The 15,183-nt window shown below is 43.8% G+C and overlaps 3 protein-coding genes across 3 annotated transcripts; all 3 read left to right on the top strand.

The window, feature by feature from the left end:
- On the top strand, positions 1-1,370 carry MELLADRAFT_85182 (uncharacterized protein; the record flags this gene model as incomplete). Its single annotated transcript, XM_007408783.1, has 3 exons — positions 1-32; positions 114-538; positions 637-1,370. The coding sequence occupies 3 exons, from the start codon at positions 1-3 to the stop codon at positions 1,368-1,370; spliced, it is 1,191 nt and encodes a 396-aa protein (XP_007408845.1).
- A 1,436-nt stretch (positions 1,371-2,806) lies between these two features.
- On the top strand, positions 2,807-3,767 carry MELLADRAFT_62157 (uncharacterized protein; the record flags this gene model as incomplete). The annotated part of the gene is made up of 3 exons (XM_007408784.1): positions 2,807-3,317; positions 3,374-3,466; positions 3,529-3,767. The coding sequence occupies 3 exons, from the start codon at positions 2,807-2,809 to the stop codon at positions 3,765-3,767; spliced, it is 843 nt and encodes a 280-aa protein (XP_007408846.1).
- Positions 3,768-13,212: 9,445 nt separating this feature from the next.
- Positions 13,213-13,545, top strand: MELLADRAFT_124480 (uncharacterized protein; the record flags this gene model as incomplete). The annotated part of the gene is made up of 2 exons (XM_007408785.1): positions 13,213-13,215; positions 13,297-13,545. The coding sequence occupies 2 exons, from the start codon at positions 13,213-13,215 to the stop codon at positions 13,543-13,545; spliced, it is 252 nt and encodes an 83-aa protein (XP_007408847.1).
- Between the last annotated feature and the right edge of the window lie 1,638 nt (positions 13,546-15,183).

Here is a 15,183-nt window from a genome sequence, read left to right as displayed (position 1 = left end):
ATGGCCCACCATACCCTACAAAACATCCCAGTGTGCGTCGTTTAATCCGACTTTGTACATCTTCATGCGGCCCATTTTTAACTTATTCTATGTTTTTTCTTTGGTTCACACAGCCAAGAAGGCTCTAATAGGCCTGTTAGCCCAAGTGCTCGATTTATATCTACAGCCAGCCCAATCAAGAGGCATGTGATGCCATACCCCGTTCACCCAATCAGCCCTTGCAGGCCTACTGGTCAACAACCTGCCATATTTGCTCCTTTGAGCAACAACTCAACTCTTCCTTGGAGTCACAGTGTGTCAGATGCGTCTGTCGAAGAAGCCATGGCGCTTGGCCGCCCTCATGGACAAACAATCTACAGATATGGCACCCCAGCCCATTTTCAATCTCCACTTGTCAACATCAACTCGATGATGGTGCAGCCCAACGTCTTTGGGCAAGGAAGTTTCCGTGCACCTGAACTTCCAAGCACCGGTCAAGTTTTGACCCCAACTCCAACTCCTAACGTGATCCATCTTGATCAAGATGGAAATGATGATGGTATGTAATTATGTGCTTTGGTAGAATGCCTGTACAAAAAGCTCACTCGGCATGAAATCATTTTCCTCCAATTTTTTCACCCTTTTCGACTTTTCTAGAATTACCAGACCCCTTAGATCTCATCCGACCAATCGATGCGGGGGTTGAATTTCCCAAAGAGACCCCTTTCCCCATCGAGGAGGAGATACAGCTCCCTGAACGTTCCTTCGAGATCTCGCTCAACCTATACCAACAACAACCTACCAATACTGACTCTGTTGGTAATCGAACTAAGAAGGCTCGCGGACGTGCTGCCAAGGAGGCTCCAAAGGCAGCCAAGCCCCAATGGAAGAATTTCAAACCTTCTCCGGTTAAAAGTGTCTTACCTGTCGGATCTTTTACTTGGCCTGTCTATCGCAAGAAGATTTTCGACACGTGCAATGTCCGACTCGCCGGCATTTCCAATGCCTTAATCGCTGCTGAAAAAACCGGTTTACTCGCCATTCAAGCTTTCATCAACGCCACCGATCGCCAACATAAGGCATACCACAGCTTTATTACTGATGATGCAAGTTTGGGCAAGTTTGTCACCGCTGTGCTAGCTGCCCCACCTGAGGCGATCATGGGGTTCAAAATTACCCATACAAACCCCAAAACCAGTGAGGATGCTAATCGCGCTTTAGCATCGACTTTCCCGCCACCTAATCACCCATCTGACTCTCCATCTGATGAGGAAGATACGGTCTCCGAGGGGGTGAGCTGTCTTATTTACCATCTTTTTGATTTTATTGAGATACCGGTTACTAATTTGTGTTTTGTTTTAATCACAGTCATCTTATCTCTCTGCCGCTAAAAAATGCTACCGGTTATTAATGGACCGTTTTGAATCTCAATTCAAAGCTGGTGAGAACATTGCAACCACGGTGAATCCGAAAAACCCTTCACAAATTATGCTTCTCAGCACAGCTCTTATACGTGGTTGGGCAGATGACTGGGTATTTTTTTTCCTTCTAACTTATTCACTTCGGTAGATGTCCACGTCACTGACCTATTTCACTTTGTAGGCTGACGGGGTCTGCGGGGTGGACAAAATCAATCCTCCTACCGAGCGTCCTGGTTACAAATGGATTCCTGCTTCTCAGTACCAGGCGGCGAAGGATGAGCTCAAAGGTAAAACTGGAGCGACCACTGTCAATGGCCAGGGCCCTAGTCTTGCGGGTACGGTCATCCATCATAACTATTACGGCCGAGTCCCCAGTCCTGGGATGCCACCTGTCAACCCATATGTCACTCCCAACATGATGAATACCCCAACAAGTTTTATGCCTCAAACCTCACCCAGTCTTGCAAAACGACAATTATCACCACTCCGCGGCGGCGAACGGCCTTCCTTTGAATCTTTTTTGATTTTTGCTGGCATTCACCCAGGCATGAAGAAGACTCGGGATGCTTTGCAAAATGAAGGTATTGAAGACTTCAATCGTCTACTTGACCAAGAAACTTACTCTGTATCAAAGTTGCATTCTTTTGGTATCCCTTTTGCTCATGCGGATGACATTTGGAAAGCCATTCCCAAGTTCCTGGCTGATTTGAAGTCCAAGAATATGCATTGATTGTAATTGTTTTCCAACCTACCCCAAAACACATACGTGACTATCCATATCGGTAGTTGTTTTTGGACTTGACTTCAACAGTCTTTCCCCCAAATATTGATGCGAGTATTTTCATTTCGTCTCATTTCTGTGTGTGCTCATTTCAATACTTTGTTATGACTTGTTTCCCCCATCATTATGTTTTGCCCATCGTCGTTTGTGATCCCCACTCTGAGCTTTTTGATGTCGCTCATCAATATTTGTACTTGTCACTTTATGCGCTTTTTGCATTGGTACTCTTCAAATGTTATGAACTTTGTTCGTCGTCTGCTTGCTCTTTACACCCGCATGGCGATACGTGAGAATGAGAGCAGATCCGTCGATGCGGTGGAGATGTTCTCATCTGCTTCCTTTCATATCCTCATCTCCATGCAATCGCCACTTGATTGACCGATCGAGCTCGTGTGAATCAATTGGTCATAATGCCTCCGAAAGCTTAATCCTATATCTAGATCGTCTCATTTGACCAAAAGGCCATTGATCGACTTTGGTGCTGAAATTCAACATTTAAGAGATGACTCTGCTCTTCATCCGCCTTCACGTTGCCTTATTTTGCCATCTTTACATGCCTGTTATCAATCTCGCCAATTCCCTTAAATTTCCCTTTCATCTTCTTTCACTTACGTTTTTCATCATCATGATGCATCAAGATATGCAAAATCCAACACTTGCCGACATCATCTGGTATGAAAGACTCTCTCATCGCGATAAGACCGACACTCTGCCTTTGGATATATCCCCAGACGCACACCCATTTGTTCGCGCCGGGGAAGATCAATGCTTTTATTGTAGTCTTTTCGGCCACCGTCAGGTCTCCTGTCCTATGAGGGAAGCTCATCAAAAAGGGAAGTCCCTCGCGGGCAAGAATATTGGACGCCAGGCGTTACCTCTTGGACAATGGCGCCGCGTCAAGAACGGGAAAACTTATAGTGTGGATATGTTGGGATCAAAAACTCATCCAATCCAACCGGTAGTCACCGATGGCCTCACCACGTCGAATGCACCCATCACTTTGACTTCCGTGAATCAGCCTCCTGCTTCATATGTACCAGATTTTTCAACATCTTCTGTACATCCGCCGTTGTCTCCTGGTTTATCTTCCTCAGATGAGGAGTATCTAGCGCAAATGATTGCCGATATGGATGCCAGTAAGCATCAATTTCAATTGCTCGCTTGCACATATATACGCTGATCAGACTTGCAGATTCTGACCCTATGGATGAAGGGCCAGTTCATGCCGACCGTGCCGACGACATCATCTTGTTGGACGAGAACGAGTGTTGTGATATATATGGCGGTAAGTTCTCTTGCTAACTTATCTCGTCTTTTGTTTTGTTCGATCCTGATTCAAACTTGTAGACTCAATGGCCATCGAAGTTGCACCTATTGCACGTCCAGTACCCAACACACAAGATGTGAACATGTTAGTTGACGACTGTACCGTGATACCAGAAGATGATGGGCCGCCAGTAGCTACCAGCATCCTCTCAGTAAGAAATCAACTCACTTTTGGAGGTCGCATGCGGGTGTTACATGGTGGTGGTGAGTCCTCACCGCTTCATCTTCAATCTTTTTTGATTGCTAACACCCAGCTTTGAATTCAGGGCGGCCAAGTTCTCAGCGGCTAACACACCTTGGACAAAGCTCGAAATCTTAGAGGTTGTTCATCTCTTATCATGTTAAATAGAGGTTGTTCATCTCTGATTGTGTTTAAAAAATGTTGTGTTTTCGATTGTACACGAGGAAGTAAGGCAAGGTGAAAGGCACCTGGGAAATTTTTGGGTTCAAACAATAACAATTTCAAAAGTTGCCAATTTCCTACTTTGCGCCACGAACTAAAATCAGTTTGACCACAAAGAGGTGGATAAACATCCATACAAATTGACCATTTGAAACAAAAGAGGAAAACAAGTTATCAAAAGTGTATTTACTACGCTACAACCAATAGCCACACACAGTGTATAACTTATTCATGAGTCTTCCTGTAAAAGTATCCCAAGTCACATTCTCAATGGTAGCAATCTTCTCATCGGCAGCAGCCAATACAACACATTGCAATCGACGAAATCGGGCTTTTAAAACACTGAACGCCTTTTTGATTGGATTATAATCGGGCGAGTAGGGGGGTAAGTAAAGTATACGAATTCCCTTCTCCTCAGCAAGTTCAGCTATTCGCCTGCCATGGTGAATGCGCGCATTATCCATGATCAGAACCGAATTCGCCTGCGGGTATGGATTCATGACAGGGAACTAACAGTGCAAAGTCAAAAAACCAGTCTTGAAAAACCAAACCAGTCAAAATAAGAGAAAATACATCCAAAATGAGACTCACCAGCTTGTGTTTGAGAAAGCTTTCAAAATCTTTGCGGAGAAAGCTACCTTCCTGGCATGCCATTGCCAAAACCCCCCCCTTGAAAATAGCAGGCAAGAGAGAGAAACGCTTGCCACCTTGGCTCCATGGCATTCTTTTCATACGATGTCCTCGCAAGGCCCAACCATTTTCTCGTCGGAGGCTCCGTTCCTGAATAGCGCACTCATCTAATGCAATGATGACGTCAGATTGGATTAAAGAAATTACTCAAAAACATGAAACTCCACATACCTAAGAACACCATCATTTTGGGTCGCAATCCACCTGTTTCATATAAGAAGCTAGCCCTTTTGTTGGGGCATTGGTTTGGGTGGACAGTCCACGTTTTCTTCCAACTGAGTGAGAGGCGTGTTTTGAGATCCTCAGCAATGGTCTGAATCAACACCCATTTGCCAGACTCTTGATACATGGCGCGGCGAAGTTCGTCCAGATACATGGTAGGGTTGTCTTCGACCAGCGTCAACAGGAAATCTCGATGTTCATCGGTCAATCGGGTATTTCGGCCAACCTGCTTGTATTTGTCTGGATGGCGAACCACACTGTACGTTTGGCGGTACAAAGCGTGCCAGCGTGTGATGGTCCGCAGACTAACCGACGATCACAGCATATGTTTGACCTCTAAGCGGCTCATGCCTTCGTGAAGGTACTGGACAGCCAGTACCTTGATGCCGGGATCGTACTTTCCAGGTCGTACTGGTCGTACCCTCGTCGTGGTCTGGATCGAGATCATACAAATCAAGTCAGTGGAATATTTTTGATATTGAAGGTAAAGGGGGGAAACAAGAACTGACTTAAGATGTGACGGGTAGAGATAGTGAATGGGCAGTTAGTGGTGGAACAAAGTGACGAGGGGAAGTTGATCGTGATTGGGAGGAATCAATGGTCACTGGTATCGGCGGAAGCAGAGGAAGGGGAGATTGTGGAGGATACCTTACTGCTGCACATTATAGCATCCGTCGCTATTACAGCGCTGTATCGGCTGTATTTTAGCGCAAACTTTATGTGCAAAAAAATAAAAAAAATTAGGACTAGACACGAATTTCCTGAAGAGCTGTACAATGGGCCTTTGTACATAAGAGCATCTCCAATGCGCCTGAATCTGAATGACTAAACCTTACGTTTATGTCAAAAACTTGACGTGTACAGGAGTTATTCAGAAAATTGTCCTCCAGCGCCGAGGGCGATTTCTCACACCTGGCCCATGGTGTGACTTTGTTTTTTGAGTATTGGCATGATCCCAGGCCCAGGTCAGCAAATTTGCTGACCTGGCTGAATCGCTGAAAAACCAGTATCCCATCGCTTTTTGGTCTTTTGGTGACTAAAAATTTTTCCATACGTCAAACTCGGTACGTATTGTGTAATCTCAATACATACCAATTGTCTTTCAATCATCCAACTGGTACGATTGAGTAAACAAGTGGCCCATACGGCCTTTAGCAGTCCTCTACATCTCTCCCAGTCCCAGTAAAATTAACATGCCTAAACACCCCACCCCTTGAGGAACCAATGGGTAATATATTGATATTGAAGAAAGTAAATACAGCGCATCTCTCTGGTTTGAGGTGCGCTCATGCAATTAATATGATGTGAGTACAGCTTGGGATGTGCTCAAACAATAAATCCATATGGATTGTTTGGATTATGAGAACATGCAGCTGATCAGGGGTGTGTATCTAGAATCTAGATCACCAGCGCTGAGTTTATTTATCTAGGTTTTTGGGTACATAAAGACCCCACTGTTGGTATTGTTTGGTTGAATTGTTTGTTACCTTCCTTCACCGTGTCCAACACTTATATCCGCCCTTCCACATTGTTGAATACTTTCCACTTCACTTGTTCAATATTATCTGGCCTTCTTTCACATTCTATATCATATATCTCTTACTCTCCATCAAAAGTTCCAATATTGTCATGCAACAATCTTTCTCTTGCGGCAGCAGCGGTGGCAATGTATCACCCTCACACCCAAGTTAGTTTGGTTGATCATCTTATTATAGTGTGTTCAATGTAGGCTAACTTTCAGTGTCTCTCATCCAAGGAAACCAAAGCGTTAACCCCCGTCGGAGCTTTCAGGCCAATGCCACGGAGTCAGCAGCACATGGTCAGTCATTTCATTTGAAACCCACGTTTTTCAAGTTATGTTAACAAACAAGAACTCCGTCCTGTTCTAGGTATTCAAACGTCTTTGAGCAGTCTTCATATGGGACAAAGGCTCTACCAGCATTCACCCAGTCGAGGTTATTGCAATGGCCGGGAGGATTCTTTGGATGCTCATACTCAGCATAGCAATGATCGCCATATTGACCCGCCAAGATCCTTTTGATCCTATCATGGCCGCGAAGATTCTTTGGACCTTCATTCTCAGCACAGCAACAATCACTATTCCACCCCGTATCAATTGTACAGATCCCCCTCGGTCTCTTTGGTGTCTGAAGGTTTTGTGCCCTGGCCTAGTAGCTCACAGGTTTTTACTCCAACTCAGACTACCGGTCCCTCTTCCCAAGTTTCGTCTATGCCTAGCACACCTGCCAGTTCATCAGGTCGGCGCGCCTCAATCAACCAAGCCGCGCCTGTCTCTGTTCCCAAACCTCCTGCTGGTTCTGGCCTCCGCAGTGCAAACTTTGACAAAGACTCCCTTAAGCAACTCTGTGTTTCCTGGCTCCATGTCTCGCAGAGCGCTGTCACAGGTGATGATCAACAATCAAATGTTTTCTGGGCTAAAATTACCAAACACTTCAACGACAACGTGGTGGAAGAGAATCAAAGATCTCAGAAGTCCGTTATGTGTCAATGGTCTACCCTTAATCGTTGCATGTCTAAGTTTGCCGGCTGTCTCGAACAAATCAAGAAACTCAAAGAATCCGGAAAATCCTCTGATGATCAAGTCTCCGATGCCCTTCTACTTTACAAGTCCGATACCAAAGTCTCTTTCACCAATATGTCAAGTTATAATGTGGTCAAGTACTCACCAAAATGGCAACAAAATCCTTTCTACCTTGAACACTGTGGTCAATCCAAAGCAAAACTTGATTCTTCCTACACCGACATGGATTTGGGTTCCGATTTGGACAGCTTGCCAAAGATGATCTAAGCAAGCCAAACATCAGGCAAAACGCGGCTGATCTAGCCTGGCCGAAGAGATCCTGCCGCAAATGCTTGAAAATTCGAATTCAGTGGTCACTGCAACCAAGGAAATAGCGAGTCAAGGCCGAGAAGCCCAGAACACCTTGCAGTCAATGCTTGATTTCTCTATTCTCACTGCTAACACCACTGGGCTTGACAATGCTACGCGGGCCGAGATTGAAGCAAGGCGTGGTAGGATAATATCAGCTGCACGTGCTCTCCGCGAAGCTGAGGATCAGTAGTTGGTGTCTTATTTCCAGTATTTGGATGAGAAGATGTAGTTTCACTTGTGTGTCTCCGGTCTGTCTGTTATTTTTTGTGCGCTATACTTTCTCCTTTACGTGTGATTATTATGTTATACTTCATGTGATTATTTCATCTTTCTTACAACGGTTTCTGAGTGTGTGTGGTCTGTTATTTGTGATCCATTACATGTGAGTATTACTTTCAACACGTTCATTCATTATGTTGTGATGGTAACATTAGTATACTCTACTTTTGAAACTATCATACTTCAAATCGAGGAAATCATCATGGCGCATTTGATTATACAATCGCAGCCATTTGATGAAATGCTGCAATAGTTTAACCAGGTTAACTTCATCTGCGCTCATGAAAGGGTATAAAATCAAGTGCGCCTTCTTTCTTTCAAGGCTCTTTTGCCAATCTTTCATTGACCTTGATTAGTTCTGTTCATCATTCCACATCATCACCTCCTTTGCAACAACATGTCTAATGCTTGTGTCGTACCTTACCCTCGTATATGTGACAATGTAAATCTATGGGGACTTTGACCTGCGAGAGAGCATGAGGAAGGTATGCCTGACCACTATTGTGCCAGCAACACATAGAGCTGATCATCGTTTCGAAATGTGACTCATCCAGCGTGTTGGATCTGTTCTAACTACATGAGCCCACGAACAATCCGGTACTTCCAAAGGCAAACACGTCTATCAAACTCAAGCTCTGAGACAGGAGGTGGGTTATTACATTGATAATCTTCTCAAAGTCGTCCTAACTGATTACCTGGTTCTTGTTTGCTCATATAGCAACCAAGCAACCCCATGATGCAAAACATGTCAGTACCGCATCAATCCGACGTTGATTGCGACTTGAAGAACATAAACAAAAAGAAGAAATGGAAAAGGCAAGACGCGATGTCATATTGATTAATCAGAAGAAACGATGAGATGCATTTCCCAATTTGCAACAATCTCTTTACCAACTTGCCAAATACAAAGGTCCCTATCTTCAGAACCAAGGTGACAAGAAACGTGCAGTGTGTTACATTTGCGAGAACAATCTTGGCAACGTATTTGGTGCGGAATTTCCGCATGACGCAAAGTGGGAATACCTGGACCGCCGTGTTGCCAGTGTCATATACGTTAAGTAGTGTTCTAAATCTTTTTGGCTGCTGAGCTTTATTTGTATAAACTTGTATAAAGTTGTGTATAGCATGAATGGCCGTTCATATTTCACATGGTTTAATCATAAGGAAACAGGCGTGAAAGAAAACGAGTGACATAGAAAAGAATACAAGCCGGTGCAAGAGAGCAGAGAAAGCGATCACAAACATATACAAGAAATAAAAAGTTTGACCAAACAAATTGAGTGTAAAGAGACAAATATAAATCAATCACACTGAGGGATCTAAACTCCAACTGCTCCATCATCCACAGGTACGTGGTTCCAGATGTGTTTGATCAAGTCATCACTTAAAGCCATGTGAGCATCAGATGAACAAAAAGCCTCACACCTCTGAATGAAACCCGCTGTGACACCCGGAGGTCGCTGGAGATGTGGTGGAGCCATCAATTCTGCACTTTCTAAATCTTCAACTCCAGCATGACCTTGATCTTCAATGATCATGTTATGAAGGATAATGCACGCATTCTTTAGCAGGGCGAGAGAGCTTGGTTGCCACATCCTTGCTGCCGTGGTAATGATGTGGAATCGGGCTTGCAGGACTCCAAAAGCTTGTTCCACATCTTTGCAAACGGATTCTTGAGCTTTAGCAAACTTCTGGAGTAAATGATGAAAATCAGTCAAGTTTAGCAGTGAGTGAGCCTTAAATATAAAACAGAAACATTACATACCGACAATTGGGGCGTTGATGGGGCGCTGAAAGTTTTTATCAACGTGGACCAACTGGGATAGACTCCATCGGCAAGATAATAACCAGTGTTGTACCGGTTCCTGTTGACCTCAAAGTTGACCGCGGGCGCTAATCCTAGCGACAACTCGTCGAAGAGGTTTGAGCATTCCAAAACGTTGATGTCATTTAAAAAACCAGGTAAGCCAAAGAAAGAATGCCAAATCCAGAGATTTTGAGTGGCTACGGCCTCAAGAACAAGAGTTGGAGTACCAGACCATCCCGAGTAGTGACCTTGCAGGGCCTTGGGGCAGTTTGCCCACTCCCAATGCATGCAATCAAGGGATCCGAGCATACCAGGAAAGCCTCTTTCAGCATTTTCAGCGGTTATCTTTGCAACATCGTTGGTGTTGGGCTTGCGTTGATAGTGAGCACTAAAAAGCTGGATGATACCACTACAGAAGCGAAGTAGACATTCAATTGAGGTGGACTCGCCAAGACGCAAGTACTCGTCTTGTTGATTGGCCGAAGTCCCATAAGCAAGCTGGTGGATGGCAGCTGTGCATTTCTGGTACTGAGAGATTCCCATATAACCTGGACTTGGTCATAATCAGCAATTGAATACCTTGTTGAAAAAAAAAGTGAGCACTCACCAAGGGCATTGCTACGCTGGGTGAAGTAAACATCATGCTCGCCAAGAGCCTCAACACACTGCAAATATAATGTGTTTCTCCAAAGTGAAAAATGATTGCACTTAATGCACGAAATGATTAATAATGCAGATTTAATCACGCATCAGCCTGGCATGACCTGCCTGTGAATCACGACGTAAGTTAGGTGAACGGCTGATTTGGGAACCACCTGCTCCACCAGGTTCCTGAGTATCTTCTAAAGCAATTAAAGCACATACGGGAGCATTCGTCCTTGGCTCGGTATACCAAACAGACCTTCGCCATACACACGGAGTTTCACCGAAGTAATCACGCATCAGCCTGGCATGACCTGCCTGTGAATCACGACGTAAGTTAGGTGAACGGCTGATTTGGGAACCACCTGCTCCACCAGGTTCCTGAGTATCTTCTAAAGCAATTAAAGCACACAGCATGTCTGAATGGTAGGTAGACAGGGATGAAACAGCTTGAGCGCAAAGTGAAGCCACAACCTGGAATTGAGCGATGAATTCTAGTAAAGTTGTCAGCCATGAGGAGTATCTTGGCAATACTCCCATTGGCAGTCATAAGTATCAACAACATAGCCTATGTAAACATTGATAGTTATGATATCAATACATACGTACATCATCTTGAAAGAATCCATGATGACATACTCAAAGTTCAGGAGACCCTGATCTCAAAGAAGGTTTCCTTGAGCCTAGTTACATTCCAAGAATGTGACTAAGGGATCAGGAACAAGTAACATCACACTGGTTACAAAAGGACCCTTATGAACGCATGCAACAATCCCTTGTGTGTTAGATCACAAAGAGATATGCACCATGATATATAAGTAGTGGTTTTACACACATTTCAAGAAAGAGGATCATCATATAATAAACCTGCACTTTAAACCATTAGACCGTAAAACTCTATAACCTTTTACAACCAACCCCAGCCGAACACTTTTAAATTAGAAATGCATCTTTGATACCTTTCTTCTTTTCATGTATACCGTGGTTTCTTTTAAAATCCGTTATTGTTTTATTGCTCTGATTCTATAAAGTCTCAATGTTTTAATGATCACATTTGAATCTATAATCTTCCATCGAACATCTTCACAGATCTTATTTTGATAAAGTTACGCTTATCAATTCAAGTAGAAGTAGATCTACCCTGAGACAGGTGTACTAACGTACCCGTCTGAAGAAGACCACAAATTATATCACCAAATATAATTGTGAGTACTAGGTTCTTAATCTATTTGCACTCCTTGTGCGAATAATACCAACCTTCACCTTCTAGGCTCGAATTTACTTCAGTAAGATACTGTAACAAAGCCTCAATACCAATTGCAAGCACACATTTATTCAGCTATGATTCTCATAAAGCCACCTGTTTTAGGTCTCAGGCTGACAAAAGTGATGGCCATGGAGATCAAAGGCTGAAATGGATTTGTCTAGCGAAGTGCAGTTGGATATGATTTATAGAGTCAATATGGACAAAATGAAATGTATATTGTTTATTGATGAAACAAAGAGTTATATGGATATGGACAAAGTTGAAGAGGGCAGAAAATAACGGAGGGCAAGGGGGGCAAAAGACAGGTGAATTTAAATCATATATATATCAATGACAGCAGTATTACGATTACTCAGCGGCCAGTTGCAGCAGATGAGAGCAACCGTAAAATGTGGGACAAGGCGTTTAAATCCGCGCTCCAACAGCGGAATCAGCCATAATAGTTTGAGGCAAGCATGCTGTGTGGTGAGCAAACACAATGTTTGCGCGATCATTCGATCAAACCAACCTCGTAATTTGAGCAAGGTTGGTACGATAGGGTACGATCAACCTAGTACGTAGGTGAAAGCTCACGTCTGGACCAAAAGGTGCTATGGGCGACGTGGGTTGAACCTCAAGAGGAATTGAGAATGAAGTTCAGATTGTGCGCTGGAGGGACCTGTCCTGACATGTTGCTGAAAAAGAAATACAGCTGTCCAGCTGAAGAAATAAATTACCTGTATGAGTCATTCAGATTCAGGCGCGTTGGAGATGCTCTAAGGGACTTTGTTGAGTTTACTTCGTACACTCATGTAGCTGATCACAATGATTCGAAGTGATGTTGCCAAGAAAATTGCTTCAAGACGACTACCCTTAACTTAACAAAGTCCCTCTCGCTAAATTAACGACTACCCCGACTGATAGGCTCTGTGACTACGGAAATGAAACACGCTCCTCAGTCGAGGGGCTACATAATGAGCTCCCCATGTTAAACAGTCTCTCGTCATCGGCACTTACACCATGAAGACAAGAAGGCCCGCCTTGTCGTGAACTGTTCAAGGAAGGATCCGAGCCCAGCGACCATGATCTCGTGGATCCATGTGAACCAACCCCCGATGCGGGCTCTCATGATTGTGAAAACGTGCAAACGTGACCACCAGTCATTAAGAGTGGGTATGCCTACAGTGCGACCGAAGTAAATCCAAAGGCTGTTCAGAGGTGAGTATCACGATTCACCGTCTCTAAAAGGCTTACTTTTGCCAGATAAAAGCGCTCTGTTTGAAGCTCAAAGTTCCCATCATTATCTACGGAATGCGAGAGGTGTCACGGTGACAATGCAAAAATCAATCAGCTATCACAGAATATACCTTGTGATTACTCCCTTATCTTTTTACTTACTCTTATAGTCAATTACTTACCTCACCTAATTTTTCCCTCTGAAACCCCTTTGCTCCTCCAGAATAAGATTTTCACTGAAGCTATTATCCTCAGAACGGAACTCGTCAAATCCAAACCATATTAAGATGGTCAGTTTTTGAAGTCTTACAAAATAATTTTTTGGCAACTTGTAAATGTTGACATGCAGTTTTCACGTTTATTTGCGCTAGATGTCTCAATGGTCTCTCAAACTCCTTGCGGTATTTTTGAGCCTCATTGCAATTATTGCACCCATTGCTGAAGGCAAAAGGATGCCAACAGGAAACAGCCATAAGGAACCACCAAGACCAAAGATACCCAAGTGTGGCCCAGCTATTGCAAAGTGTAAGACAGGAACACCTTCATGTGTAGGTAAAAGACCATCGTGTGGCCAGGGGGGCGAATTTATTAAGTGTCCGGTTCCACTGACATGTGCATAGCCGAGGTCCTTTCATCCAAGAGAGATTTGCTAGTGATGATTCATTCAAAATAGAATCCTCAGGCTCAATTGTGCGTGTTTGTCTCATGTTGTTGGATTGGATGAGGAGTCCAGTCAGATTGACCTGAGTAAGAGTGAGGTTACAATAGAAGCTTCCCTTGAAAAATTAGATGATATACCTTAGTTTCTGGTAATCAGCTATGATCAAATGTGATAATGGAGAAATCAATTTAACTTTTCAAAAAAATCCTTTTCAGATTGATTTATGCAATCTATGAAATGTTCTTGCCAACAGTTCTCACTCCTCAGCGTTAATTTCCCCATTTCCCCATCCAACTGACCTATACCCTTAGAGCACCCACTATCATGAGGGTGATTTATCGTAAATTTTGCGTTCCTGAGCGCAAAATTTAATCACGCGTGTTTTACCTAAGTTGGTAAACGCATGAAATCCACTACGGATTGATGTAACAAGTGATTTACCAACAATAACGCATTCTTAAGACACTCTACACTCTATGGCAAAATCATGAACTGACTTATACTATCTTACTGCACCTCACCCAGCTCACCTCTATGCTGATGACCACCTTGGTGACTAGAAAGAACCAAAGTGAAGTCTTCAGTTGTTGACAAGAAACTAGCCAACAAGCTTTCTCACCTCTTGTTTGATCTCGGTGAAATCGATCCCGCGAGATCACTTTTTTTTTCAAAAAAAAATACCTTTTCAGCAAGTTCAGAGTAAACAGCTAATCTTAACAAGCTGGGATCTTGAGGGGACAGGGAGGATTGAAGGTGTGCAAAGCTGGAGGGATGCAGATGGAACATTGGATGGCAGTTGACCGATTGGATGCGTCAAATCCTACGATAAATCAAGTTTTAAGCTTTCGTAGATTTGAACAAGCGCGATGCAAAATTTGATGCAGTCGTAGGGACCGCAAGTGTAAAACAGGCCCATAGTGGACCTGTGTGCAATTTAGCGGTAAAGTTACGATAAATCACCTCGTTACCGCAACCATAGTGGGTGCTCTTAGAACCCAACTACCAACCCCTCTACTGACCTATACTTATACTTCTACTTAGTACAGTAGTGTTCCCCATATGGTCCGCCCTTGGTCTAAGACTAATCCCTGGACGTTATCACCCACAGTTCAGAGCTTCTTCCACTTAATGATACTTCCACTACCTGTTCCACCCGATGTTCAAACCATCTTGCCCTCACCCCTCTTCTCTCCCATTCCAGCCAAGTTGCACCATTAGCCTGCCCAGACGCACATCACGAGAGCCCACTAAGGCACTTACCGGACCCCTTTCAACCTTTTCTTATAGTGTCTTCCGATGTCACTAAAAAAGCACTTGACACAGCACCTAAAGCGGCCTCCCCCACTACACTCACTTTTAACCTTGCTTTCCTGTCACCTGCACAAACAAGACTGACCAGGCAGTTGACAACACGCGCAAGCAGCCTGAGCCCTTGGCATTCCTCAACAATTCTAACATCTCACCAATCCAATCAATATGAAACTAAAATGGGAACACAACATTCATCAAGTCCAGTTCTTATCAATTGATCTAATCCATAAAACTTAACAACACCAACAACACCAAACCATCATAAAGAAAGTCTGCTGAACAATGG

The sequence above is a fragment of the Melampsora larici-populina genome, assembly GCF_000204055.1.
Source record: "Melampsora larici-populina 98AG31 unplaced genomic scaffold MELLAscaffold_13, whole genome shotgun sequence".
Taxonomy (NCBI): Eukaryota; Fungi; Basidiomycota; class Pucciniomycetes; order Pucciniales; family Melampsoraceae; genus Melampsora; species Melampsora laricis-populina.
The sequence above is the reverse complement of the archived record's forward strand: the minus strand, read 5'-3'. Positions and strand labels throughout refer to the sequence as shown.